The sequence below is a fragment of the Lygodium microphyllum genome, chromosome 10 (assembly GCF_053477565.2).
Source record: "Lygodium microphyllum isolate KBCC chromosome 10, Lygodium_microphyllum_v1.1.10, whole genome shotgun sequence".
NCBI classification, from domain to species: domain Eukaryota; kingdom Viridiplantae; phylum Streptophyta; class Polypodiopsida; order Schizaeales; family Lygodiaceae; genus Lygodium; species Lygodium microphyllum.
The window spans coordinates 56,571,687-56,597,187 of record NC_141144.1 but is presented as its reverse complement, the minus strand read 5'-3'; the positions used below and the strand labels follow the sequence as shown (position 1 = coordinate 56,597,187).

The 25,501-nt window shown below is 40.5% G+C and overlaps 1 protein-coding gene across 2 annotated transcripts; it reads right to left on the bottom strand.

Annotated features, from left to right (window-relative positions):
* Window positions 1-6,007: 6,007 nt before the first annotated feature.
* On the bottom strand, window positions 6,008-24,674 carry LOC148030026 (inorganic pyrophosphatase TTM1-like). 2 transcript variants are annotated; one of them, XM_087686293.1, is made up of 13 exons: window positions 24,360-24,674; window positions 23,542-24,243; window positions 23,187-23,301; window positions 22,822-23,017; window positions 22,557-22,670; window positions 22,243-22,416; window positions 7,736-7,930; window positions 7,521-7,643; window positions 7,308-7,426; window positions 7,168-7,203; window positions 6,957-7,077; window positions 6,618-6,884; window positions 6,008-6,516 (listed from the first exon to the last, which is right to left on the bottom strand). In XM_087686293.1, the coding sequence occupies exons 2-13, from the start codon at window positions 23,882-23,884 to the stop codon at window positions 6,268-6,270; spliced, it is 2,052 nt and encodes a 683-aa protein (XP_087542419.1). In that variant the 5' UTR covers window positions 23,885-24,243; window positions 24,360-24,674; the 3' UTR covers window positions 6,008-6,267. The 2 variants fall into 2 exon arrangements, with proteins under 2 accessions (XP_087542419.1, XP_087542420.1); XM_087686294.1 differs by having other exon boundaries at window positions 24,373-24,674.
* Window positions 24,675-25,501: the final 827 nt, after the last annotated feature.

Below are 25,501 nucleotides of genomic sequence, written 5' to 3'. Positions count from 1 at the left end.
TCAAAGGGAGCTACCCTTATTTTGTCAAGGTTGTTTAGGAGCCATGTCGTTCGAAACTGATATGGAGTTCTAGGCGATTGTGAACCAAAAAGTCCCCGTTTTATTTGCTCATCCATGGGATCAAAAGCTAGATGGGGAGAACTATCACATTTGGTGGGTGATAATGCTTGCTATCTTGGAGTCTTATGATTTGGAAAATCTTGTGAAAAAGGCTATTGATCATCCATTAGCCTAGGATATTTCCAAACTTTCTTCTTTGAAGAAAGTGGAGTTAGTGAAGGTACAACCACAATGGGACAAGTTGAATGCCATCATCCGCTCTTTCTAATTCCTTTCATGTACTCCACTAATGATAGCCCATATTGAGCAACTCACTAATGCTCAATAGACATGACTTGAACTAGATCATCTCTATAATAGGATGGCTATCATGAAGAGGGTTTCTTTGGAGGTGTAGATGCAGACTTTGAATCCAAGCAAATCTACTTCCTTGCGGCAGAACATGTGAACAGCCTTTGAGAACTCCAAATGCAAGTTCAAAATACTAGTAAGCTGATCTCTGGGATATGGTAGTTACCTTGTTATTCTAGTTGCTCCCTAGGCTTAGTGCATTTTACTCAACCTTGATTTCTTTAAGGAGGATGGAGACCCTTAAAAAATGGGAGGAGCTAGTCCCTGTGGTCTTGGACCAAGAGGAATAACTAAAGGGTACGAATTCTTAGAAATCTAAGGATCCTACAAGTCAAGCTTCCTAGGAGAGGAAGTAAAAGCAAAAGAACGAAGAAAAGAAAAAGAAAAACGAGGAGTTTACTTGCCATATTTGTGGTAAGATAGGTCATTGGAAGAAAGATTGTCTTGATTAGGATAAGAAGTACACCAAGAAGAAGGGAAAGGAGACTACAAAGGACATAAGAGCGATGGTTGCTCCTTTATCAATGGTGTTTCTACTTTTAGAGGTTATTGATCCTTCTTCAAAGGATCCATCTAATGCATCGTTGATGGTCCCACAGTATAGTGAGTGGATTCTAGATAATGGCACTTCTACCACACGAGTCCTCTAGATGGTCCCATAGTCTAGTTCCTATACAGGGTAAGGGTGATATGCAATTGACTCGAATGGGAATGGTGGTGCTTACACTTCAAAGGTTCTTTATATTCCAAGCTTGCACTATCATCTCCTTTCGGTGTGCAAGGTTTTTGGACTTGGCCGCACAATTCTATTCAAGAGGGACTCCTTTTAGTTCCTTAATGTAAAGACAAGATAGACACGTGCTTTGCCAAGAGCACGAGGAGAATGGTATCTATAAGATGTAGAGTTTCTTAGCTCTTACTCTTCTTCTTCTTATTTTTGGTCTCAATCTCAACTATGGCATGCTTAATATAGCCAACTCAACTCGAGTACCTTAGGAAGGTAACTCAAGAGGGATGATTACAATATGATGACATGGACGTATTTTTTGTCACTCAAATCTGAAGCCTTCTCATATTTTAAGGATTGGCTCATCTTCGAGGGAAACCATCCAAACAAGAAGAGATCCAACAAAGGTAGAGAGTTTGTCTCCAATGAATTGTCTTCGTTTTGTGCAAATCGAGGGGATCTACAAGAGAATGAAGCATTCCTCAAGAGAATGGTATTTTGGAGCGAAAGAATAGGAGTGTGATTGAGATGGCTCGAACTATGATGGAACTTTGTGATATGACAATGCGGATGTTCGTGTGCTAATCCATGCACTAATTTATATGGGTTCATGGCTAACGAGGAAGGGATAAATTGGTTGGTTATCAAGACTATGTTCAAAAGGGGCCCAAAAAATTTGGAGGGGAGGGAGTGGTCATGCTTGTTCCACTAGAAGTAATGCCTATAGTAACATATAAGCAAGTTTATCAAGAAGGACAAGAAACAAGAGCATCTTTTTATTTGTCAACAATGGAGGCTAGCACAAACAAAAGGTGCTGGTGCCACTACGCAAGTAGCATTTATAAGAAAGTGGTGGCAAAAATGCAACATGCAAAAAACTAATATACCTTCCATGTATATTTGTCTTAGTTGGTGGGATAATTAAATTTCTCATTAGGGAAACCTCACGTCTAGTTGTGTAAGTACTCTTAATACATTTGATTTCATTCATTGCTATTTACTAGTTCCATGGTGTTGATTTCATTTGCAATCTATTGTACTTGTAGGTTTACAAGAACTCACTCTGTGATGCTTGTTTTTTTTGCAATTCCAATGTTGTGCTGATTTAGAGTATAAGACAACATGTATATACCCTCTATATGCATCTTGGTGATGGCCCAAGCATGGAAGCACTTTTGCAATATATTACAGTAGGAAATGTCCCAAGTCTAACTTAAGTATCCCATATGCTGCATGAAGCAATGGCAAGGATCCCATGTTTAAGTGAAGAAGATTGTGCAATGAAAGAAAAGGAAAACAATAGATATAATAGGAACTTCCTCTCACAAGCTTAGATTTGCCACAAAAACTAGGGATTGCAAACAAAAAGCTCACCTAAAATTCAATTAATATAGAAAATCTTGCCCAAGCAAGCTCACCAAAAAATTTCTCCCATTTGCCACCTACACTTTTAATCAACTTGTGTTTTTTATTTTGCTGCCATGTGTAGACCTATAAGGTTGCAATAAATGCATTAACTACTTATGTTTTTTATCATTATCTAGCTAGTCCCAAGTGATTTTCACTTGCCTAAGTCAATTTCACCTATTTGCAACTCGCATTTTGTGATCAACTGTCTTCTACACTGTGTATGCACTCTTGATAAGTCAATTTGTACTCTATTTTAGCTGTACTCTCTCTCTCTCTCTCTCTCTCTCTCTCTCTCTCTCTCTCTCTCTTATTTGCTTCATCTTCTCATCCTATCCTCTCCAATGATACTTCCTTGCTATTCCACTATTAATAAGCTTAAAGTTAGTTATCTCACTTGGAGTTTCATCATGAAAGCTTGGTTTGTGCAGGAGCATCTACGGTACATTGTCTCAAGAGCTATTGTGCACCCTTGGATTCCAAATCCTATTCCACTAAATTGGATTGGGACAACAATGAGGAGGCAAATCTACTTGGGATACAAATGATACCCATGCTTATTCTACTCTTCCCTTGGATTCCAAGTCCTATTCCACTAAATTGGACTAGGACAACAATGAGGAGGCAGTTCTACTTGGGATACAAATGATACCCATGCTTATTCTACTCTTCTCAGGTGTATATCTAAAGAGGTCCTTCCAACTATTACATCTTGCAAGGCAGCTTTAGACGTGTGGGAGAAGTTATAGATGATATACAAGACTTCATCAACCATGCAAGTTGTGGACCTCTTATGATCAGTTCTAGAAAATAAAGTTCAAGCCAAAGGATAGTATTTGATATTTTCTACTTTACACATGTACATGATCAACTTTGACACATGCAATCCACCCTTCCAAAGGCTTGTCTTGTAGGGACTGTGCTCTATAAGCTCCTTGCAAAGTTTGATGGAGTAGCCAATGCTTTACAAGCCCAGACATTATGGACACTAGTTAGCTTTGATCATATGTCCTTAATGATGCTTGAGCATGAGGCTTCTATGAGGTTACAAGGGAGCTTTCAATATTAGTATGGCGGTCATCAAGAGACTTTTGCAACTTCAAAGAGGGGTGATAGGAAGAAGAAGATGGAGGCCTAGTATTATCACTACAATAAGGCCATCTTCACAAAGATTGCAAGGCACTAGTAGCACCGCCAAAGGAGAAGAAAAATAAGCAAGATACAAACTCTTCCGATAAATTGTCATTCTCGTCCCATTTTAGACCATCTAGCATAAATGAAGATCAAGGTGCGGAAGGATCCTTCTACAATCAAGGGGAAGGGCATACAACCCCTTCTTCTATTTTCTTCTAGTTTTGGTGATGTAGATCATCTCTCGTGACTTTCCAATGCTAGAGAGGGAGTGTGAGAGGGTGATAGAGGTGGGGTAGTTGGACCTCATCCATATGTTCCATATAAGTGTAAAGGACCTAGAGAGGGGCTTCCCTTACATATTGACCAAAGTCTAGCAAATTGAAATTCTAGAGTTCGGATTGATATCTAGGTTCATAATGGGTTGTTTCTTGATAGAGAGCGAGATTTACTCCTAATCTGAGTTCACATGAAGGGACATTTCAATTGCAAAGATATTGTTGACAAGCATAGAGAGCTGCTATGACAATTTTCTATTTTCAAGAGCTGGTATGATCAACATCAACCTCAAGTTCTGTCTAAGGCACCTTGGTCACACATTGTTTGGGTATCCATGGCCCATTTTGATGGTCATTGTTGTGTATACTATGATGAGTCATTATCAGTGTATAATTGTACTATAACAAATCACCCATGATCTAAGAGCAGGTGTTAGCAAATTAGTCAGTTCATATGTGAGCGTGCATTGTATCTGTGGGCTGGGTATTTCTGATTGTGATGTAGGCACTAGTATAGTTGGGCCTGACTACCTGGTCATTATTTTGCTAGCTGACCTAATTCTTTTATGGCTCCAACAGCAGCTAGCTAACTTGTCCATGACTGTGACCCCCTCTGCTAGTCATTCACTTTACTGCATACTCCATTGCTCGCAACTTGTTAGAAAGGGGGAGCTGGTACCAATGCCTACACAACTGATGATTCACAATTGTATCAGTATTATCTCGTCTTTTTATATATATTCCATTTCCCAAGAGTTCTTCTTTTGAGTTCTTTTGCAGTGCTCTTCTTTCTTCGTAGTTTTTTTTTTTTTGTAGTCTTTTGCAATGTACTTTCTTCGTAGTCTCTCTCTTCTCTCTTGTGTTGTGCAGTCTATTATAGCAGATTCTCCTGCTTCCATTGCTGCCCCCACTTCTGACATTCCTTTTGTATCATCCTCTCTTGTGTTGTTCACTCTATAACAGCAGAAACTCGCACTTCCATTGCTGCACCCACTCCTGATATTCCTTTTGCATCATCCTTATACATCATTAGTCCCCTTCATCTTTGCTCTTCAATCTTCTTGTATTTCTGTTCTGATATTCATTCTTCTGAGGCCATTCTGAAAAAGGGATCCCCATGGAAAAATCACTTACAAACATCAAAATCTCCTTACACCTCCATACAATGGGCCAAAAACCCTCTCCCACGTACTCTTCTAGGTCTTGATGCTAAATCTTGGAAGGTAGCCTGTAAGGAATGTTTTAAGTATGGACTAAACTAGTCAATAGAACTTGTCCTTTGGCACCCAACTACAACATCCATGCACTTTGGGGTCAATCTAGGTTTCCATACATGTGCTTTTGTATGTAGAGGCATCCTCTTGTACTTCCATGTCATAGTTAGAGCCATTCTTTCACAGGTCTATCTCATCTAGTGCATCTTGCACAAATTGTGCTTATGCTTGTATCTCTCTCTCTCTTTCAACCCTTGCATGCACTAACCGAGTCACATCCGGCTTGGCAAAGTGGCACGACACCATTCCAAAAATCATAAAAACAACTGTTTTAGTGTTTTAATCGAAGGATCCCTAGGCCAAGGAGCTGCCCCTTCAATAGCACACTTTCTTTGCATGTATGTGGGTTCAGACCATTTAGAAAGAACTGTGATTGGAACTGGAAGTTTCATTCTTCATGGCCTTATGTTTACAACAACCTAGGAGAACATCGAAAATGAATAGCTGCAAAGTGTAAGGTAACATCAGACACAACTAGGAAAGAGAAACTATCCTTTAAATGGACAATGGATAGTCACCAATCTGGAATGAACAGTATTAAGGATGCTAACCTCTGATCGTCAATTCACAGAATAGATGATTACACAGACAGGTTAAACAACTGGGAAATGACAAATGCAGATATTGTACTATCATGACAGCAGGAGTCGTGCACATTTAACCAATAGAGAAAATGTAATGTGAACTTTGATGCTGCTGAATGACTTGCAGAACGGGATCTCCTTCTGAAGGTACTAGATTAGACCAATCGTGTGAGAAACTACCCTCAATAATCTGTTTCTGACCTTGTATCTGACATTATAAAGAGCGAAAAGTCTTTCCACCTTTTATGTATTTCAATGTAAAAATACTCATTTCGTTCAACAACTGCAATGTGCAATACATGAAAATTGGTATACATTGGAAAGACTTCCTTCTTAGGTATTCTGGCTGGAAACCCATGAAAGTTATCCAAAACTGGCAAGATGTCTTTTCAGACTTAATTGCACATGTAATGAATGGCCATATTGATGAGGATAACCAAGGAAAAGATTGTCTTTCAACGAGACTGCCCAGAAGTTCTTAATGTCAGCATGCCAGCTACACCCCCCAGACCTAATATTACAAGCCCAATTGCAGTGGCAAGCCCTACTTCAGTGGTTTTCGACTTGCCCAAGAAGTCTTCCCACCATCCCCTCTTCTCAGTTCCCTTGTGTTGCCCAATCTGGCTTGTATTTTGGCGTACAAAATTGCTCACAATATCTAGTTGGGTTGTCAGCTGATATTGACCTCGGGCCAGCGCTCGTAACTACCATCACAGAAAATTGAAATAGTAAATTTCATTGTATACCTTCCTCATCCAAATCATAAAAGAAAGACTTGGAATTTATATATACTTCTTGACTTTACCTCTTCAACCACAGAATGGTCCATATATGACACAGTGTTTGTATTGATCAAGGATGGAGAATGCCCATTCCCAGTGTTGATGTATCCATTGGGATATGGATAGCTATTTCCATTCCCAGATGAGCCCACAACAGCATTTGAACCTTGCCTTGTTGGTGGATTACAAGAGCATGAAGAAATCCTTGATTTCATATCCCCAAGTTTTACCAAAAGCTCATCCATCTTTTCATTCAACCCCACTATCTGCTCTGAAACTTGAGTAAAACCCTGGAAAGACACCTTTTGAGCTACCAAGCTACACAATCAGCCATAACAACAACATGGCCGTGGAGTAATTACCTTTTCCCCAAATGGTGAAGCTGGTGAATCAGGGCATCTCTCCTCGGATCCCTTTATGTAAGTATCATTCCACAGAGGTTGTTGCTTTTCCAACTTGCTTTTCGATTGATCCATTGACATACTGGACAGGGCAGATGTGTTGAGTTGTTGAGCAACAACTAGAGACAGGAAAATTGCTGCAGAATTTAAACCAGTTGGCCATAGACATTACCTTCTGTGAGTAACCCTGCTTGCAGGCTTGGTCCAGCTGTGATGCAGTTTCAACAATTAATAAATAAAGCAATACAACCTCAAACTTGTGTCAAAAAAGGCAAAGCAATTTCCTCAGTTGATTTGGTACAAGACAAGTACCTCTTGCTGTGAAGATTTTTGGGCCCTTGCTTAATATCTGAAATCCACGAAAATGATGGTGCTGGGCTGGAAGCTGGTGTCTCAAGGATGAGCTTTGTTTTCAGATCCTCTGGAATTGCCTAATGAGATTGCATAATCAGGCACAGCATCCAAATTACTGTAACCAGTTTTCAGATACAGGAACTTCACCGACAGGGTTGAAAAGTTTTATACCATAACTTCAGAGGTAAGCTTCTCCACTTTGATCTGCTCAATATATGGATGAGGTACATATGACCCATCTAGACCTAAATTCTTGGCAGCTTCTCTAACAACTTCCCTATCTTTACCTTGAACCTGTGTTGTTCCAGAAAACATGAGAACTTATATTCTGAGGATCGCACTTCTCACAACTTTATTTATGAAATAATGATAGAATTAACCATCACCTGGATAAACCTCCGGTGCAGCTGTTCAAGCTTATCAACTTTCACAGAGACAGAATCATTTGTATAAACTTTGCTGACACGCTTTAATATTGTTGCAATCGTATAACCCAGAGCCATCAGACCACCTAAAAGGCGGACGCTGACTTCAAAGGTTATCCGTGGAGATATTAGAAAAGGGCTGTCTGTTAAGCATTCCTGCAAGACAACCATGATTTTGTTATAATTAGAGTGCTTATTATGATAGCCTCCACGCTTCAGTTATGATTAAAGGGCTTACTATGAGAGTCTCCCATCAAGAAAGCCACAAATAAAGTGGAAATTCACAAACTTGATCCATGAACAAACCATATTGCAAGCTCATACTGCATTTGAGGATAAGGAAATACATAGCACTATAAAGCTCTCATGCATAGAGCATAAGGGGTGCTTGTAGCAAATTGCAATGGCTAACAAAAACACAGTACACTTGAATCTAGCATAATAAATATGATCCCCTCTTGCTAAACTTCTACCTCATTTTCATTTTCTCTACCCCCTGTTACGCCTTCGTCCCATGCGACCATATTACGAAGCAAAACGCTAGCGAAATTTTTCTGGACGACCATCAACTCTCCCTAAACAACCACGTCAATTTCGCCTAATATCCGATAGCTCTGTGAGGTCGCACAAATTCAAAAAGCACATTTGAAGCAAGGGAAGCAAGAAACACGGTGACGCAGTAGGAATTGGCGAGACTCCCATCACAGCAAACCTGAGAGAGGTAACATCTCGTCGATTTGGAAAAATTTTATATTTTATAAGCTTATCACTTTATTGGCTTTGAATGATTATAAACACATTCTAATGAAAATGCATATGAACTGCCGCTTAGAAAAATAACCTAAGTAATATAATAATTAAATATTCAATGAACATTAAGAAAATAATTTCATTATGGTTTATTTCACGATATTTATTGTTATTTAATTAAAGACACATGTGATCATAATAACAAAAAAATTATAGACATTGTTAGGAAAGGGAATATTTTATAAATTTTCTCTGAAAGTGACTATCTCTATTTCATTTTACTAATGATAAACAAACACATATGAATTTTATAATAATTTATGAAAAATCATTTAGATAATATCATGAAATAATAAATGCATTAAATCAATAAAAATTTATATAGGAAAATATATACTAGACGACCATAAATTAGGTGCGTGAAAATATAATTCAATGTTTGAAAGATGAAAGAAAAATTACACTTATGATTTCTGCATTGCTTGAAATAAAAAATTCAAAAAAACAATCAGCATTACACTTGGGACATAGCTAAATGAAAATTGATCTTTCTAGATAACGTTGAAAGTTTAACAAATAGTTAGACATCGTCGATTAAACCATAGAATATGAGTAGAATAAAATAATAATTATTTTCTTACTAAAAACACACGCAATGTTAATATTAATGATTATATTAGCGAGAGCGTCAATATCATGAGTTGACCCATATATGAATCAGCGAGAAAACCTAACCTAAAATATCGAGAATGTAAAAGCGAAAACAACTGTTAAATAGTTGACAACCTTGAAACTATCAGTATCAAAAAATTAAATAAATATCGGAAGTCTATAGGACTTGTTGGACATTGATAAAAATTTGTCAATACAAATTCTAAAGTCTAAATAAACTTGAAAAAGCATTTGAAATCCTACTAATAGGCCAGGGCAACGCATGAATTGCCTGTCATAAGCATAAATGCCCATATTATCTTTTAGGAGAGAAATACTAAATTTTTCATAAGGATAAAATAAACTTCTCATAATTAATCAGATTCGCAAAATAACTTTCAAATCCCAAAAAAGAGTTGCAAGTAGAAAGCAAAACCCTAAAAATAAGGTGGAACCTTAAAAGACAAAGCCTAAATTTAGGTGGAGCTACTTCCTATGCTAAAAACACTTGTTGTTTCTTTTTTATTTGTGCAAGCATTGATGGTTGCACAGAAAAGATTAATTTTGCTTACAACAGTTAGATTTGATTATAAATATATAATCAAGATAATAAGATGAAAGATCGCGCTATGCCTCCCCCACAACTATACGCGGAACTCTACTCTAAGGAAAATTGTTTTGTATTGCCGCGAGAAGCTTTGGACCGGCCCCGATGGCGAGAGGTCACTCAGTGAGGAATCCATTAGATAGGAGAAGGTGGGAGTACCAGGGGGGCTCTGGCCATAAATCTCTCGATCGCTCCTAGGAACTATCTGACCCTCACACAAATCAAGATGGAATAGTCCCCAGTACTAGTGAAGGGACGGAAATCTTGGAGGGTTTCTTTTCTTTTGCGTAGACAGAAGGGATTTTCTGATAAACGAAGGTTTATCTTTTGCGTAGGCAGAAGGGAAAAATCATTGTAAATAACTTTGCGAAATAGTAAATAAATATGTTTCGCCAAAAGACTGTTTTCTCTATCTTTGTGTTGTGCCATAAAATTACGCGAAGGAACCTGTGATAACGGGGTTACTTAATAAAGCTACTTTTATATGCCATAATTTAATGTGATAGGTAATTAAAAAGCTAAAGAAAACCAATTGTGGGAAACAGGTGGGTGGGATCCTCGACAGATCCATCTCACGGATGGGTGCTCTCGATAAGCTGGAAGCTTCTCTCAAGAGATTGAACAAAACGTTAATCAGGAAAATTAGGTAGAGCCAAGAATTGACTTACCTATGGTCAGGTCTTAAAAACTTGATCAAAAATTATCTTAGGGAAAAAGTGCGGCGGCTATGCCAGAACTCCATTAGGATTCCCTAAATCCTAACTAGCTATTGGAAAAAAACATTGCACTCCATGAACCGATGGTAACTACGATCGCTTGAGTCGGATGAGAAGCCCTTGTGGGACACCTCTGATGGAGCTAGCTCTGATGTATAAAGACCTCAATTGTCAAATTAGGACCTCGAGCTTACAAGTTGATCCTCCTAGGGACGGCCAATACCTTCTGTTACAAGGTAGACTCTAGGAAACCTAGATGATAGACCCTGTGCATTCTCGCGAGTGCCGGGTGAAGCCATCTAGGATAGTTTCCCAATGAACCACTAAAACATGTTGCCATCTAGGATAGTTTCCCAATGAACCACTAAAACATGCTGCCACGGAATTGATAGGTAGACCCTGTGAAGCCATCTAGGATAGTTTCCCAATGAACCACTAAAACATGCTGCCACGGAATTGATAGGTAGACCCTGTGAAGCCATCTAGGATAGTTTCCCAATGAACCAAGGTAGACACTTGACATGCTGGTTAGACACAAATTGTGTGCTTTTTGCTATCTTCCACAGGGTTGTTGCCGATCAAAAACCCTAAAAACAAATTCTGAGGAATTCTTGCACCGCAGCACTAGCTGGCAGCTACTTTTGGGATGCTCTGAATATGATGCACTTGTCATGCTGATTCAAGGTGTCATCGATTCATTCAGCACCGCAAAGTCCAAACCTCAACTGCTGAAGACTTATGTGGGCCTTCTTCTAGTTACACAAGCCTTTGCTTCCACTCAAGCTACATTGCAGTTGGCTTCCACCATTCCTTGGGTATCCATTATTTGTACCTCACTCATTCATTTCGTTCATCTGAGCACATTTGCTAGTAGTGTTGTTTGTGCATTTTGTGCAATTTGTTAGCTATGTTGTGCCATACTTCAGACATCAAATGCACAACAGTCTGCCTGTGATGACGTGACAGCCTAAGAATGGCAGCAAAGACAGCAGGATGCGAAATGCAGGCTCCAAGAGCAGCAAACCAGTAGCACATCAATTAGGAAAGGAGTCACGGGCAGCATACCAGCCAAAACACAGATGATGATGAACTTGACCAGCAGCAACACAACCCCAACAAAAATATGTCAATCAACAATAGGACAGAAAGAAGAGGCTCTATCTAGCAATGATAAGGATGATGGTGATGAGGGCATCAGGAGGTCATTGAAGTTGATCAAGGATGGAAACACTAGCAAAGGATAGTGATGGCAATGATAATCTAAGCAAAAGATGTGATTGAAAAGTGGCTAGCCCACGACCTTGTTTTTATAAGACTTTTTGAGCCATTTGTCCTATCACACTTTTTAAAAATAGTTTTTCTTTTTATTCGTTTTGGGGCTGTTTTTAGAGTTTAATCAAGTCAAAAATTGAGATTAACTTAGGCCTTAACTTGCTTGCTCAACATCTCCTCTCAAGCCAAAAAGGTGCCCAACAAGAGAGGAAGCATAACTCTGCTATGTATGACCCAAAAGGTCCCACCCCAAAGAAACCCAAGGTAGGAGACCAAAAGTATCATGCAAAACCTGCTAGGCTCGCAAGGGCAATGGAGATCTTTTGAGTGGCCCAAGTGTCCCTATGGGTTTTTTCTTTTTTTGGATGATTTCTAGGAGTCTCAATTTCCACAAAGTTCATGGTGTACGACAACCCTAAAGGATGTCAATGATGAAGTAAGAATGAGGTAATGATGTTGGTGCTATGAAGAGTTGATTGTTGTGCATGTTAGCCCAAGTCAAGAGGTAAAAGGGGAGATATGCTTACATGATGAAGGGTTTTCACTTGGGTGACCACCCAGTGGATTTTCAATCCCTAATTGCCCCCACCCACAAAACACAATACAATGCAAGGGGCAGTGCAATTTTGAGAACTTGCATGCAGCAGGTTTCACTTGAACAATGTCCTCTCAACTGTAAGTGTTACACATGCTCGAGTGCCCTTCTACAAAATGATCATCCTAATACAAATGGGAGATGAAGAAATTTACACAATAATGGAGTCCTTGGGAGTACCAAGAGGAAAAACCATCCCTCTCATCATAAAGCTTATGTGAATCTTGAAAGGAGAAGCTATGGTACCCTATCATATTGATGTTGAAGGGGAAGGTGGATCCAAGGCCAATACACTAGTGCATGTGCTCAAGGACTAACGAGTTGACTAGCTTTCCTTTGTAAGCAAATCATCGAAGCCTTGCTCTACCTATTTTCACATGAAGTGATAGTGGACTCTCACATGCTTTGTTTAGTTCAAGAAGATCAGATTTCCAACAAGTGCAGTAGCACTCTAGCTATCAATGTAGATCATTGTAGGAGCATCACATGGAACTGCAACTCCACTATAGTCCTCCTCAAATAGATAGCCTCCATAGAAGCATCATAGAGTGTCACAAGGATGTAAAATTTCATTGCTTTGCTTAACATTTGATTAAAAGTTTAATCAAATGTGCAAATGTGACTTGCACATGTGAGGTGCACGTCAATTATCTCACAATGTGGGATCCAAGACCCTCAGATATCAATTGATGCAAAAGGAAAAAGTTGTAATAAGTTATGCCTAACAAGTACTAGGCGGTATCAGATGTTAGAAGTTGATCTAGAATATTTAATTAGCCATTAGTGTCAATGGTGACACTAGGGAATTGGCATTAATTAATTAATTAATGTTAGTTCCGAGCTAATGAGTGCTTAGGATCACTTGATGATAAATTGGCCTAGCCAATTTAATTTTCTACTGGTTAGTTTTTTTTTTTTTGAAAACATAAATAATCATTAAATTAATTTTCAAAATTTTGAGAATTAATTTAATGGCCTAGATAATGCTGAAAATTCAGTTCAAAAGGTTGCCACTTGGCAAAACTTACCCATACAAGCTTGGGAAAGTTGATAATGTTAGTTCTCATCTAATATAAAACTCAACATCTAAGTACCAAAGGATAGACTAAAACACGTATACCATTGTGTTTTGGTGCTAAGCTAAAGATTGAGTATGTGCAATAGAAAAATTGAAAGAAGAATCCTAAAAACGAGTATCCAACAAAAGAAGGATGAAGAGACCTAAAGGAGGACTTAGCCTAAGGAGCTACAGAATGAGTTTAACAATAGAAGAAGGATGAAACGGCCTAGAAAAGGACTTAGCAAAAGGAGCTAAAGAATAACAAGTCTAGAGGTGGACTAGTCTATCATAGCCTAAAGAGGCCTCAACCTAATTTAAGCAACCCTAAACCTTGGACTTAATCGGAAAGCTCATTCACAAAAGCAAGAACAACAAAAGGTTTAGATGACTTCGAACACCGACACACCGCTCCAAACTCGACAGCCAAGCATGTCAAGAAACGAGTAGGAGTGGGCCTCCTAGCTTGCTCCTACTAAATCTCGCATGGGTGAAGAAACTTCGGACCACCATACGAGATTTCAATCTCGCCGCTGAGTACGATCTCATCCTTATGCATAGGGCTCAACAGCAAATTGAAGGTAAGTCTGAGTTTTCTCCTCTAGATTCGGTGCACAAAACTATTGACCATGCAGGTACGATGGAATCTTCACTTCAAACTAGCCATCCTCAAGTGGAAACTAGCACGGATTACATACCACTTCCATCCTACTTTTTTTCTCCTATGCCAAGTTTGCACAATCTTGTTTCTAATTCTATGCTATCTAATTCTTCTATTCCTCATGGTTGGGAGGTCCTCTTGAAGAAGGGGTAATACATAACATCTTTTGGTTTGAAAGTAATGAGGAAGATAGATATTTCTTTGAAAACTCTAGACAAGGTTAAAAAAAGAAGTAAGAACTTGTAAGTATCCCTTCTCTTCCTTTTCCTTCAAATAATTTTGTTTCTCATGGTCATATTGGAGTAGGTATATCTCATTTTGTTGCATTTAATGGACAAAAGGGACCAATGATGTTTTCCACATCTTCACCCATCACAAATCCATTTGGGATCTCACACATCCCTCCCTCATCTTCCATTGCATATTCTTTTTGGCCTCCATTAAGTGCACCTATGTTTTCACCACACACCACACCGGGGGGTTCTCCATTAGACATAGCCTTTAGGACTCCTTTCTCCTATTCAGGTGGTGCACCAATGATGGGAGATCATCCTCCCATACACACACTTTCGAGTTTTTCCCCTCCAAGGCATTCTTCTGAGTGTGGATCATTTGGTACCACAGTTTGCCTCTATCGCTTTACCTAGTGGATCACTTGGTCATTTTGTTGTGCCCCAGCCAACTCTTAGACAAGGCTATCGTATCCCAATGCCTCCACCTCCACCTTTGGCACCTTATGGAAACACTTTTATTTCTATGCCTCTACAGCAATCGGCACTCATTGGACATCAACAACCTATTTCTGCCTACCCTATTTCTTATCACCCTCCTTATCCTCCACCATCTTATCCACCACCACATCACACTTATCCCCCTCCACTGACACCTCATGGTCCTACAGGTCTAACTACACCACTTGGTCTAATTTGATGAGGTATGTCTTAGACTCCCAAAACCTATGGGATCTCATGTAGGGGTTGGAATCCCAACCCAATCCCACACTTGTTCCATACGAGGTCATCCGCTCATGGAAGGCTCATAATGCCTCTGCTATAGTTGAGATGCTACAAGGCTTACTACCTGAGTTACATTCATAGCTTCATCATTTGGACTTAGCGTCTAAGCATTGGGCATACTTAACTAACCACTATGTGGCTCAGGATAGGACCTGTCGCATTAATCTTAACCATGAGCTTCAAATTTTCACCATTAATGATAAGGATGACCTTAAGGTCAAGTTTTCTAAGTGTCGGCGACTCTCGCTGAGTTCTCTATGACGGGGGACTCCTAAGTCCCTTGATGACCAAGTCACATTGTTCCTAAACAAGCTACCAAGGAAATACTTTAACTTTGTGCGGCAGGTCATCTCACAACCCACTATGCCCACATTCTATGAATTTGAGTGTCAGCTCTTGTGTTATGCTAGATTGTTTGATCTATTTTATAGGGCATCTCCTGTAGCAGGGGCCCTTGTTGCCACTTCTCAAAAGAGTTAGCAAGGGAAGGATAAGAAACCTCAAAATTCCACTCAGACCTCATCTAGTGAGACCCAAGAGAATAGCCAATCCTTCTTAAACCAAAGTGGCAGAATGTACCTAAGAAGAATAGGTATTGTCAACATTGTCACAAGGATGGTCATTTTAACGACGAGTATCGATTAAAGGTAAGAGGCACACATCCAAAATCTAAGTCTCAGACCCTCGCACCCCAACACAGAAACCCACATCAGGGGAAGCAAGGTGGTGGCAACCAATCTCAGGGGCCGTGGAAAGCTCAGTCTCACGTTGCCACTGGTCAATGATCATACTCGGGGCAATGTTCTCAATGCAAAAGGACTTGTTTGATTGGTCTACAAAAGCCTATGTTATCTCTTTAGAGACATCAGATGCAAGTCTCGTCCATATCTGTGAGTTGTCTTTCGAGAAGACAGTCGCAAAGGCCTACTTATCACAACCGAATACTTCTGCTCCTACTTGGATTGTGGACAGTAGAGCTACACATCACATGACCCCTATAGATGACATCTTTCTCACCAAACATCCTGCAGCTAGGAGAGTCAGAGTAGAGAACAACTTCTCAATCAAGATCTAGGCTTGTGGTCGCATCAGTTTTGCCACTGATGAGGGCCAAGATTGCACTACACTGGACGACATTTATCATGTCTCTAGCTTGGGGTGAACTTTATTGTCTGTTCAACAGCTTTGTCAGTTGGATTGAGCACTCTTCTTTATATCGATCACGATCAAAGTCATTGATGATGGTTTAAACATTGCTCACGGCAAGGCACAACCTAATGGCCTCTATCACATGATGCACTTTCTTACCATATGGATAGCCAAGAACTTGAAGTTCCATCACTTCCAAGCTTTAGCCACTACACAGGAGCCTTGGAGTACTGAGCATCTCTAGCATTACCGCTTAGAACATCTTGGATACGACTCTCTTTATGAGTTGTCACATCCCCTGATGGTTGTAGCATTCTCCGCCTAATGCTATCTCGGGGGTCTGTAAAGCATGTCAGCTAGGTAAACAACATTGTATCCCCTTCTCACAACAACCCACTCATCGAGCTAAGGCTCCATTAAGATTGATTCATATTGATCTTTATGGCTCAATGCCCTAAAAAGAAACATGGTCCTAGAGAGTTATTGTGTTTCACATGTAAAACCCTTATTTGGACGCCCCAAACTTTCTATAAATAGACATGCAATCCACCACTCTCCCTCAATCTTGTTTTTGCAAATTTCAAGTCTTTCAACTTGCTGCCCACACCCCGAATGTGGAGGACATCGTGGTCCAAGCTGGCCATTACTGTCTAAAGCAGTCTAGCACCTGTTTCTAGCCTACCACACATTGTCGACTGATTTCAACTTGCCAATTGTTATTACTGGTTTTTCCTGTATTTTTAGTCTTTCTCTCTCCTATAGTTATCGCCTAGCCCAAAAAGATTATGTTTTGCTGTTGTCTCTTTCCTCACCTGCATTTTTAGTCTTTCTCTCTCCTCACCTATATTTCAATATTTCTCTCTCTTGCACTGCTGTCTACATCAAATCCAATCTTCCTTGATTGTGTTTGCTAGTATTCGATATCCGAAGGCTGCCTTGCTACGTTTTGGGATCCGTTCAGAGTATGACACACTCTCTATCTCATTACCCCTGCCCTAATCCTCCAAATACAAGAGTTTGTGGTACAATATTCACTCTTTGCATAGTGTGTTTGCTGCATGAGCATTTTATATTCAACAATCATTCACTTCATTATTATTTATGTTCATTGTCTTAGAGTTACCCTAACCCTAACTGTATTCTGTGCTATCAATTTGTGCTTTGTCATACGATTGGTATTGTGTTTTAATGTTTAGAGCATCTCATCACAACTGGGCAACAATAGAAGGAGGTGTGTCTAATGTTGAATGGGCCTGCACTACACAAAACGCAAGCTGCAAGTTACACTGGAAGTGGCTAGACAACAGAGTGAAGCTGTTACAAGGGTCCGGAATTGGTCATCAGCACCTAGATGACTGAAAACCTGCAAGACAAGTGATGAGTGGTTGGGGAGCATAATACTTATAGATGTGCATCCTTACATTTGCTTATGGGACACAGAAAGTTCAGTAAATTTTGAGTTTTGGGGCTGTTTTAGTAACCTAATGAAGATTTAATATGTAATGCATTTTTTAAAGCTTAACACCCCCTCTTAGGCCCAAAACTAGAACCAAAAAAGGACTACAACCATAGGTCAAACCATAATACCCCAAGACATCCCACCCCAAAGCAGCCAAGGCATTGGACCAAGGGTACACATCGGCACCCCAAGGACCTACCAAGACTGGAGAGGTGCTGGTTATCTTACCCCAAGAGCCCAAATGGTCACCCCAAAGAGGCCAAGGCATTAGACAAAGGGTGCTCATCAATTGCTCATGGCCTACCAAGACCTACAAAGGCAATGAACTTTGAAATTACCCTTTCTTTTCCAAGTAACTTTGCCCATGGGGCGAAGTAAAGAGATAGTCAAATTCAACATCACAAAATAGAAGACTATCCCAACCACCCATCCAAGGCATTGGTGACAAGAAAAAGATGGTAAAGAGATATGAAGGAATGGTGGTAAATAACCATCCATGGAGACACCTCAAGATCCACTCAAGGGTGCTCTGCACAATGAGTTGCATAGATAAATGCTACATGATGAGAACATGCATGCAGTATGGTGCTAGTTGAAAATTGTCCCTCATGGGAAAATTATTCACTTGCCCAAGTGCCCTTTCACAAAGATGATGATGATTATGCAATGCAAAAGGTAGGTATAACAAGAAAGAGAGGCCAATGTCAAAGACAAATGGTGAACCTACAAGTACCAAGTGAAGGGTAGGAATGCTCTCTCAACCATGGATGTTGATGCCAAAGGAGGAAGAGGAACCTACAATGGAATCTAATGATGAAGATAACATCCCTTAGCTAGGAGAGCCTAACACTCCCCAACTCAAAGAGCAGGGGAAAAGTCAACCACCAAGGCACTCAGGATGTACCCATACTCAATCTAGAAGGATGGCTCCAATACCAACTAAATGTCATAGGCACAACTACCAAAGTAGCAATCCACCTAACATGAAAACGAAATAAACTAGTAGTGTAGAAAATGATGGTAAAAGAGAAAAACACCTAAGCTGAAAGGAAAGGAAGACATATGCCAAGATAAGGGAAAAGGATGCCTAATCTCGAGAGTGAAGATACTATCGCCATCTCCATGTTGATGGAGGTAATACAACCATGACTGAATTTCAAGGACTTAAACACAAATTTAAAGACATAAGTGAATGATGTGGTAAATGAAGGAAAGAGTGTACAAGATGCTCAAAGGCATAGCTCTCCTACAACAAGTGCCTCGTGGAAGCAAGCTAACGGAGTAGTAGGAGTGTGATGTCCACTAAAGATGAAGCTCGAGTGCTATAACCACTAGTCAGAGCTGAGATGTTGCTGAAAAGTGAAAGGGCAGAAAGCTGGAAACCAAAACACAACAGACTCTAGGGCTTGAGTTGGTAAACACAGGAATGTAACTACCCGAGGATCATGGGGGCTGATCACCAAAAGCTGTAGGAGGCTGGGCGATAGTAGGAGGAGGTATCTTTGAATCTAAATGGGTCTGCACTGCACAAAACACAGGGTGCAAGATGCACTACACAGAGGTTGTCACATAGATTTAGGTCTCTGAGGTGGGCATGACCAGCACCCTGTCGGCACACCACCTTATGGTAGGCTGATTGGAAGAGAGCTGGAGTTAGACACATTATATGAGGTGGTTGATGCGTTCATTGTTAGGAAAAAATAGGAGCCTCCATTGGTGCCATTGTGCAAATTATGCCTCAGTAGGCAGCAACAGTGCATAGGGCGCCATGTGGTGTTAATGATGTGGCTGCAATCACTACAGGCTGGACAGCCAGTGGAAGGGGCGTTGATGGTTGAAAACCTACAAGACAAGGGATCAGGAGAGTGGTTGGGCAGCCTCTTATTTATAAATGTGGATCTTCCCAAAGTTTGAGTATTTGACACCTTTTTTAGCTCAACAATTCCTCCACTACTATTTCATTTTCACATTGGATGGAATGCTATCTTGGTAGTTGTACCTTTGTAATCTTAACAGGAACCATCTCCCAAGGTCAAGTTTCAAGCACACCTACAACACTTGGTCAACATAGGAGCCATCTCTTGAGATGGAGCATGGGCATGTCCAAACTACTTGCGTGCCTAATTCTCTCAAACTCTACTAGTTTGGGGGGTGTTAGGTCTTCTTCATCCATTATGTTCAATTTTATGGCAGACTACTATCTTGATGATTCATGACCACCAGCTCCCAGGGTTGAGATTTGGGCTCGCTTTTACTTGGTCAGCACCGCAGTCATCTTTGGAGATGGAATACAGGTATGTTCCGAGTACCCAAATGGTTTAACTATCCTTCCAGCTCTACCGACTAAGGGGTTTCAAGTCTAACCTCTACATCATTTAGTTCATTCTGCTTTCATCATTTCATCATGTTCTTGACACTAGAAGACTGACATTACCTCCTCTAACTTCAGAATTGATATCCATAGTTTGAGAGTGGGTTGCTTTCCGCATGTGGTGCATGCAAGTTTCTACATTGTCTTCTTGTCTTAGACATCAACACCCCTTCCTTATTGTATCTCCCTCTCCAATACATACATCAATTATATTTTATTATTTATCTTCATCATTCATTGTTGTAAAAGAGCACTTTGGCAAGTGAACAATTCACCTATGATGGCACTATCCAAGTGGCATCTTCCTACATGAGCATGCACCTTTATGCATTACTCTTTTGCATTCACATTGTGTGTATGTTGGGCACTTTGGATGGGATGAAAACTTACAAAAATAAGCATCCTTCCAAAGTGAAAAACCCATGCATTGTGTAGCATGATTATCCCTTTTATCTCATAGAATGGAACATAAATGAGCACCCCATTGCTGATCCAAGATCCTATGCAACTACTACACTACATTTATCCTATCCTCTCCTAGACATCTACACTCCCACGCTTGATTAGTTATATATTGTTGGATCATACTTTTGTATGAACCATGGAGACTATAAATCAAATAGACTCCAAAAGAAAAAAACAAAGCAAAAACTTAGTCCCATTCAATTGGGCAACTCAAAAGAAGATAACCATCAACTCTACAATCCTAGTAGGTCCTTGGGTCACAGCTGACTCGTCTCTTCACTCTCCTTGGTCTCCCTTTTTGAGCCTGATAGTGGGTGTGAACAACCAAAATAAGTTCTCTCATGTTTTTTGGCATTTTTTAGCTCATTAAAACAGCCCCTAAAAGTTATTTTAATCATTTTTCACAACACTCTAAACAGTTGCACCTGTCATTCTTCTAGCTCCAACATGTTCTATGAAAGGGACTCAATGTGCACACCACTTTCTATACCTTGTGCTCACAGTTGCTGCCATCATCATCTCCCTATTTCACCTTCATTAGATGCTCCTACCCAGCCATCTTAGCTGATGTGTTGCCTCCTCATGTTGCTGCCCACTTCTTGGAGGTGCCCCCAGCTAGTCGCCACCAGCACCATCAATTGTTGTTGGCCTGTTCAGAGAATCCCCAAGTCGTCACCAATTGTCACGACCCGCACATTGCTGCATCTTGACTCTCCACCAGCAAGTTGTCAAAGTGAAGCAATGCGGAAATGAATGACCATGCAAAGAGTGAACAGAGAGAGAAGAGAGAGTGAGAGAGAGACAGTGAAACGCAGAAAATCTGCAGTGAAGAACGCTGTATAAGGATGCAGAATTATACACGGGTGCAAAGATAATATCTGCGTATGTCTCCACCTCGAGGACCTCGATCTCCGTCAGTCCCAAGTGCAGTCTCCGTCACCAGCAGGCTGAAATCTGTCAGATACAAGTGTCCAAGACTGCTGGAAACTCAGCCTTATAAAGGCTGAAAAGAATACCTGAAAAATACAAGTGTCCAAGACTGCTGGAAAACATGTAATGGCTGTGCAGAATGGTCCCAGAAAGAAAATTGCCCTCAACCTTCTCAGCACAAAATCAATGTGCTGCTTTCAGGTCAGATTGGATATCCCAAATGTCCAATCAGGTCATTTGTATCAGCAATTTGTCCAGGCCATAGCAGCTCCTGCCATTGTCCCTTCTTTAATGGAACCAAATTCAAGTTCAGCTGAAATTCTCAAGACATTGGCTGCAAGCTTCAGGAACCTTAAGTGGACATTGGCACAAAGATCAAGAGAGCCAACTACATGCAAAGAGCCAGAGATCCCATCCACACATTGCCAGCTCCTTCAGACCCACCATCGAGGCACAACACCCTCCTCCCTTATAATCCAGCTCATAGCATGGGGTCACAGTACAGAGAACCTTGAACATCAGAACCACCAAGTGGCCAAGAGAACTGGATGTAGACTGTTCACCTCCTTTAGCTGTACACAGGCATTTATCTTTGTAAAAGACCACTGTTCAACTACTTAAACATACAGAAAAAGGTACCCTGGACAAGGGAATTTTTTCAACATGCACATATAAGGACACAAAGCTATACTTCAACATTTCAGCTATATGTACAACTGATATACAATGGCAGAGTGCCACATTAGAGCTGAAGTGAAACATCACAAACCTCGAACATGAGACTATATCTCCCATCCCTGTTGCGCATCCTTAAATACGATTGGCATGTTTCAGGATCTTCCCCCGGTGGCAAAAGATATATATCATAAGTCTCTTCTGTTGCCTCAGTGTGTATGGAGGATAGAACTTCTCTAATTTGCTCTTCATCTGCAATTCTTGGGGACTGCAGAAAATGTCCATCACATGCTTTTAGATGACTCCACAATGACAAACAACAATGCATATTGAAAGCTGTATACCAACCCTTCCTTCTGTAAAGAGCATATTCTGAAAGAAATTTAACACTCTGAAACTGAGTCGCACCTTTAAAATATAAGTTGGACTCTGGAGTCCAGAAAAGGGATTAAACTTGTTAACTATCCTGATATGTGCCGTTTCCAGGTCTGGCTCAATGAAAGCTTTATACATAGGATAGACCTGTAAAAACATATACCATAATTGATAATGAATTCTAATCATTGAGACAAACACATTCTGCGTGTTGAAGAAATTAAGCAGATCAATGGACTGGTCCTCTTTGCTTCCCTTTAAGAAGCCAACATGCAGTTAAACAAAGTGGTAAACAGACCGTTTCAGAAACTTGTTGTATGATGTCTTCTGGGGCTTGACCAGACCTGTTGATGTCACGAAGCACACGTTTCACAAGATCGAAATGCACACCTCCAGTCACAGAGACTCGTAGATCAAGAACAGGCCGAAGTTTCTCACTTAAAGCATAAATGCCCTCTATGATAACAATTCGAGAAGAAGGAGCTTCAATCCTCCTGCAAAACAACGACAGAGGCTGGATTACAGAAACCAGTAAAACCATAGAAGGTATGCTTGCTGACAACTCTAGGAAACTGTGACGGCAAATCGAGGGAAACCAGCCACAGTAACCAAAGTCACACCTATGTCAGTCTTTGAACACAAACATAAAAATCCTGGATAAACCTGTAGCCGGTACGACAGCTAGTTTTGAAATCATATATAGGTATGTCCACAGCCTTTCCATCCTTCAAATCTTTTATATTATCCAAAAGATACTCATAGTCTGTTACCCGTGGGTCTGCACATGGCAAATCAGAAAGTTAAAATCTCATGCTGGTAGATAATGCAGCTACCCAGTTTTCATGTTCCATATGTAAGGGGAACAAGCTTGATGAATTCCTAATAGTGACTTATGCAATCAAAAAACAAGAAAAAAACTCTTAAAAAGCTAATGCAGCAGTCAAAACAAACAAGGGAAGCAACCACACAAAAAAGTTCTTGCAATGGTATTAGGTGAAGCTTAAAGCAATAGGTCTACCATCAAAGTTCCCATCGATTATGCGATTGCTGTCATTGTAATTGTCCATCGAAATGACAGAGATGCCTGGCATGAAGTTGCTAACCTTCTCTGTGAAAACACTTTTACCAGCCCCTGAAGGACCAGCAAGGCCGACCAACACCACCCCTTTAGTATGCTTAGCCAACAGCTGGCAAGCACGAATAAGCAGAAAGAATCCCTTCTCAAAGGACAGCGGATCGGGTATTTTTTCGATTTCATATCCATCGCTGTCCTTCCTCTTCACCAAATGCAGTTGTTCCTTCAGAAGGCCATGCTTTTTCTGTTGCAGAAAGGAGTGCCGCACAAGGGCATCCATGGCCATCAGTTACTCAAGTGTGTGTGCGTGTGCTATGAAAAAACCGTTTTCAAAATGTATAAACTTGGTCTTCTGGGAACTCTCTCTCTCTCTCTCTCTCTCTCTCTCTCTCTGTGGAGAATACCCTGTCGAAAATGTACACACTTGATCTTCTGAGAATCTTCTTTTATCAGTTGTAAGGTCGATTTGAGAAGCTTCTTTGTATGACTTGCACAACCAAACTGTACAATTGAGATGTACACAATTGGTCTTCTGAGAAGCTTCTTGTATCAGTTGTAAGGTCAATGTGCAAAGCTTCTTTGTATGACTTGCACAGCCAAACTGTACAATTGAGAGCTTGTTCTATCAGTTTTTCAAAGACACGTCTGAAAACAGGAAGAGGCACAGTCAATGGAGAGCTTATTGACAGCTTCTTGCGCAATTACAATCGATTGCAGAGACAGAGAGAGACAAATAGACAGACAGAGAGACAGAGACGGACAGAGAAAGACCACCAGAGGTTATTTGAACGTGTGAGTTCGCGGAAAAATGGAGCAATTGGAGGACTGAGAAAAGCGCATGATGACAGCCGGCCTGTTCGGGGCCCCGGCCCCCGTTCTTTGAACTTTCCTTGATATCATGGCACGTCAGCCGACCACTTGTTATGGGACTGTTACCTGTGAGTCTGTGACTTTACTTATCGCCGTGGTTGACCCAAACCCCATGTCTAGCTAAGTTCTTCGCCAGGTCCTGGTCACACCCGTCGATGACAGTAGACATGACACCATCGCCTTGCATGCTCACACCGCATCCACATTGCTGTCTGTCTTCTAACATATTTTGAAACAGATAAATGATGTCCACATTGATTTACATATGTTCAATAATCATTTTCAGATGTGCCCACAAGAACCACATGGCATGTGATGGTGGATTTCTTCTCATTGGCAAGATGAGCTAAGCCCTCAGAGTTGGGTCCATTTCCTCACCCAAGAAGCCGCCCACTCATCACCCAACCCATAAGAGAGATCTAATGCTGAGCCTAGGGCATCGAGAGGCCTGTTGTCTTATGGCATCAACGACTACTAAAAACAACGCTTCTTCACAGCTGTAAGCTAGTAATATGACCATAAAGGGAAACAGAAAATATGCTTAAGTGTCCGCTGATAATTATCTAGAATGTGCCAGAAGTGTGATACCACCCTCGAAAAGATCCAAAAGAGTGTCTTTTGCTATGCACAACATCTTCTGAATATTAACTCCAACATTATACTCATCATACCCTCTTGTATCACATGTCTACTCCATTCATCATATCTCACGGAACAATTATATTTTGGGGAAAAAAAAACTCCCCAATACATCTTTTTCACTTCATGTACCATTATTGGCCCTTCATTGTAGCAAATTTGCATTTGTGTAGATCAATTATGAAACTCTAGCCTTGTGCTGATGGAGATATGGATGGTGTTTGAACCTTGCAAAATGCACAACAACCTTCTACTCTTCTACTTCCCAACCATGGCCACCATGACCCTTGCTCTCCTACTTCTTAACTACAACTTCAAAAAGTATACAAATAGAGCCTTGAACACATGCAATAGAGGTAGTTTCTCAAGAGTTATAACCCATAATGACTTATCT

Coding starts and splice junctions, on each gene's coding strand:
- LOC148030026 (XM_087686293.1), bottom strand. CDS start 23,884: ATGGCCATGGATGCCCTTGTGCGGCACTCCTTTCTGCAACAGAAAAAG. Junction 23,302..23,541: donor AATCGATGGGAACTTTGATG/GTAGACCTATTG, acceptor TGCCATGTGCAG/ACCCACGGGTAACAGACTAT. Junction 7,644..7,735: donor TGCACCGGAGGTTTATCCAG/GTGATGGTTAAT, acceptor GGAACAACACAG/GTTCAAGGTAAAGATAGGGA.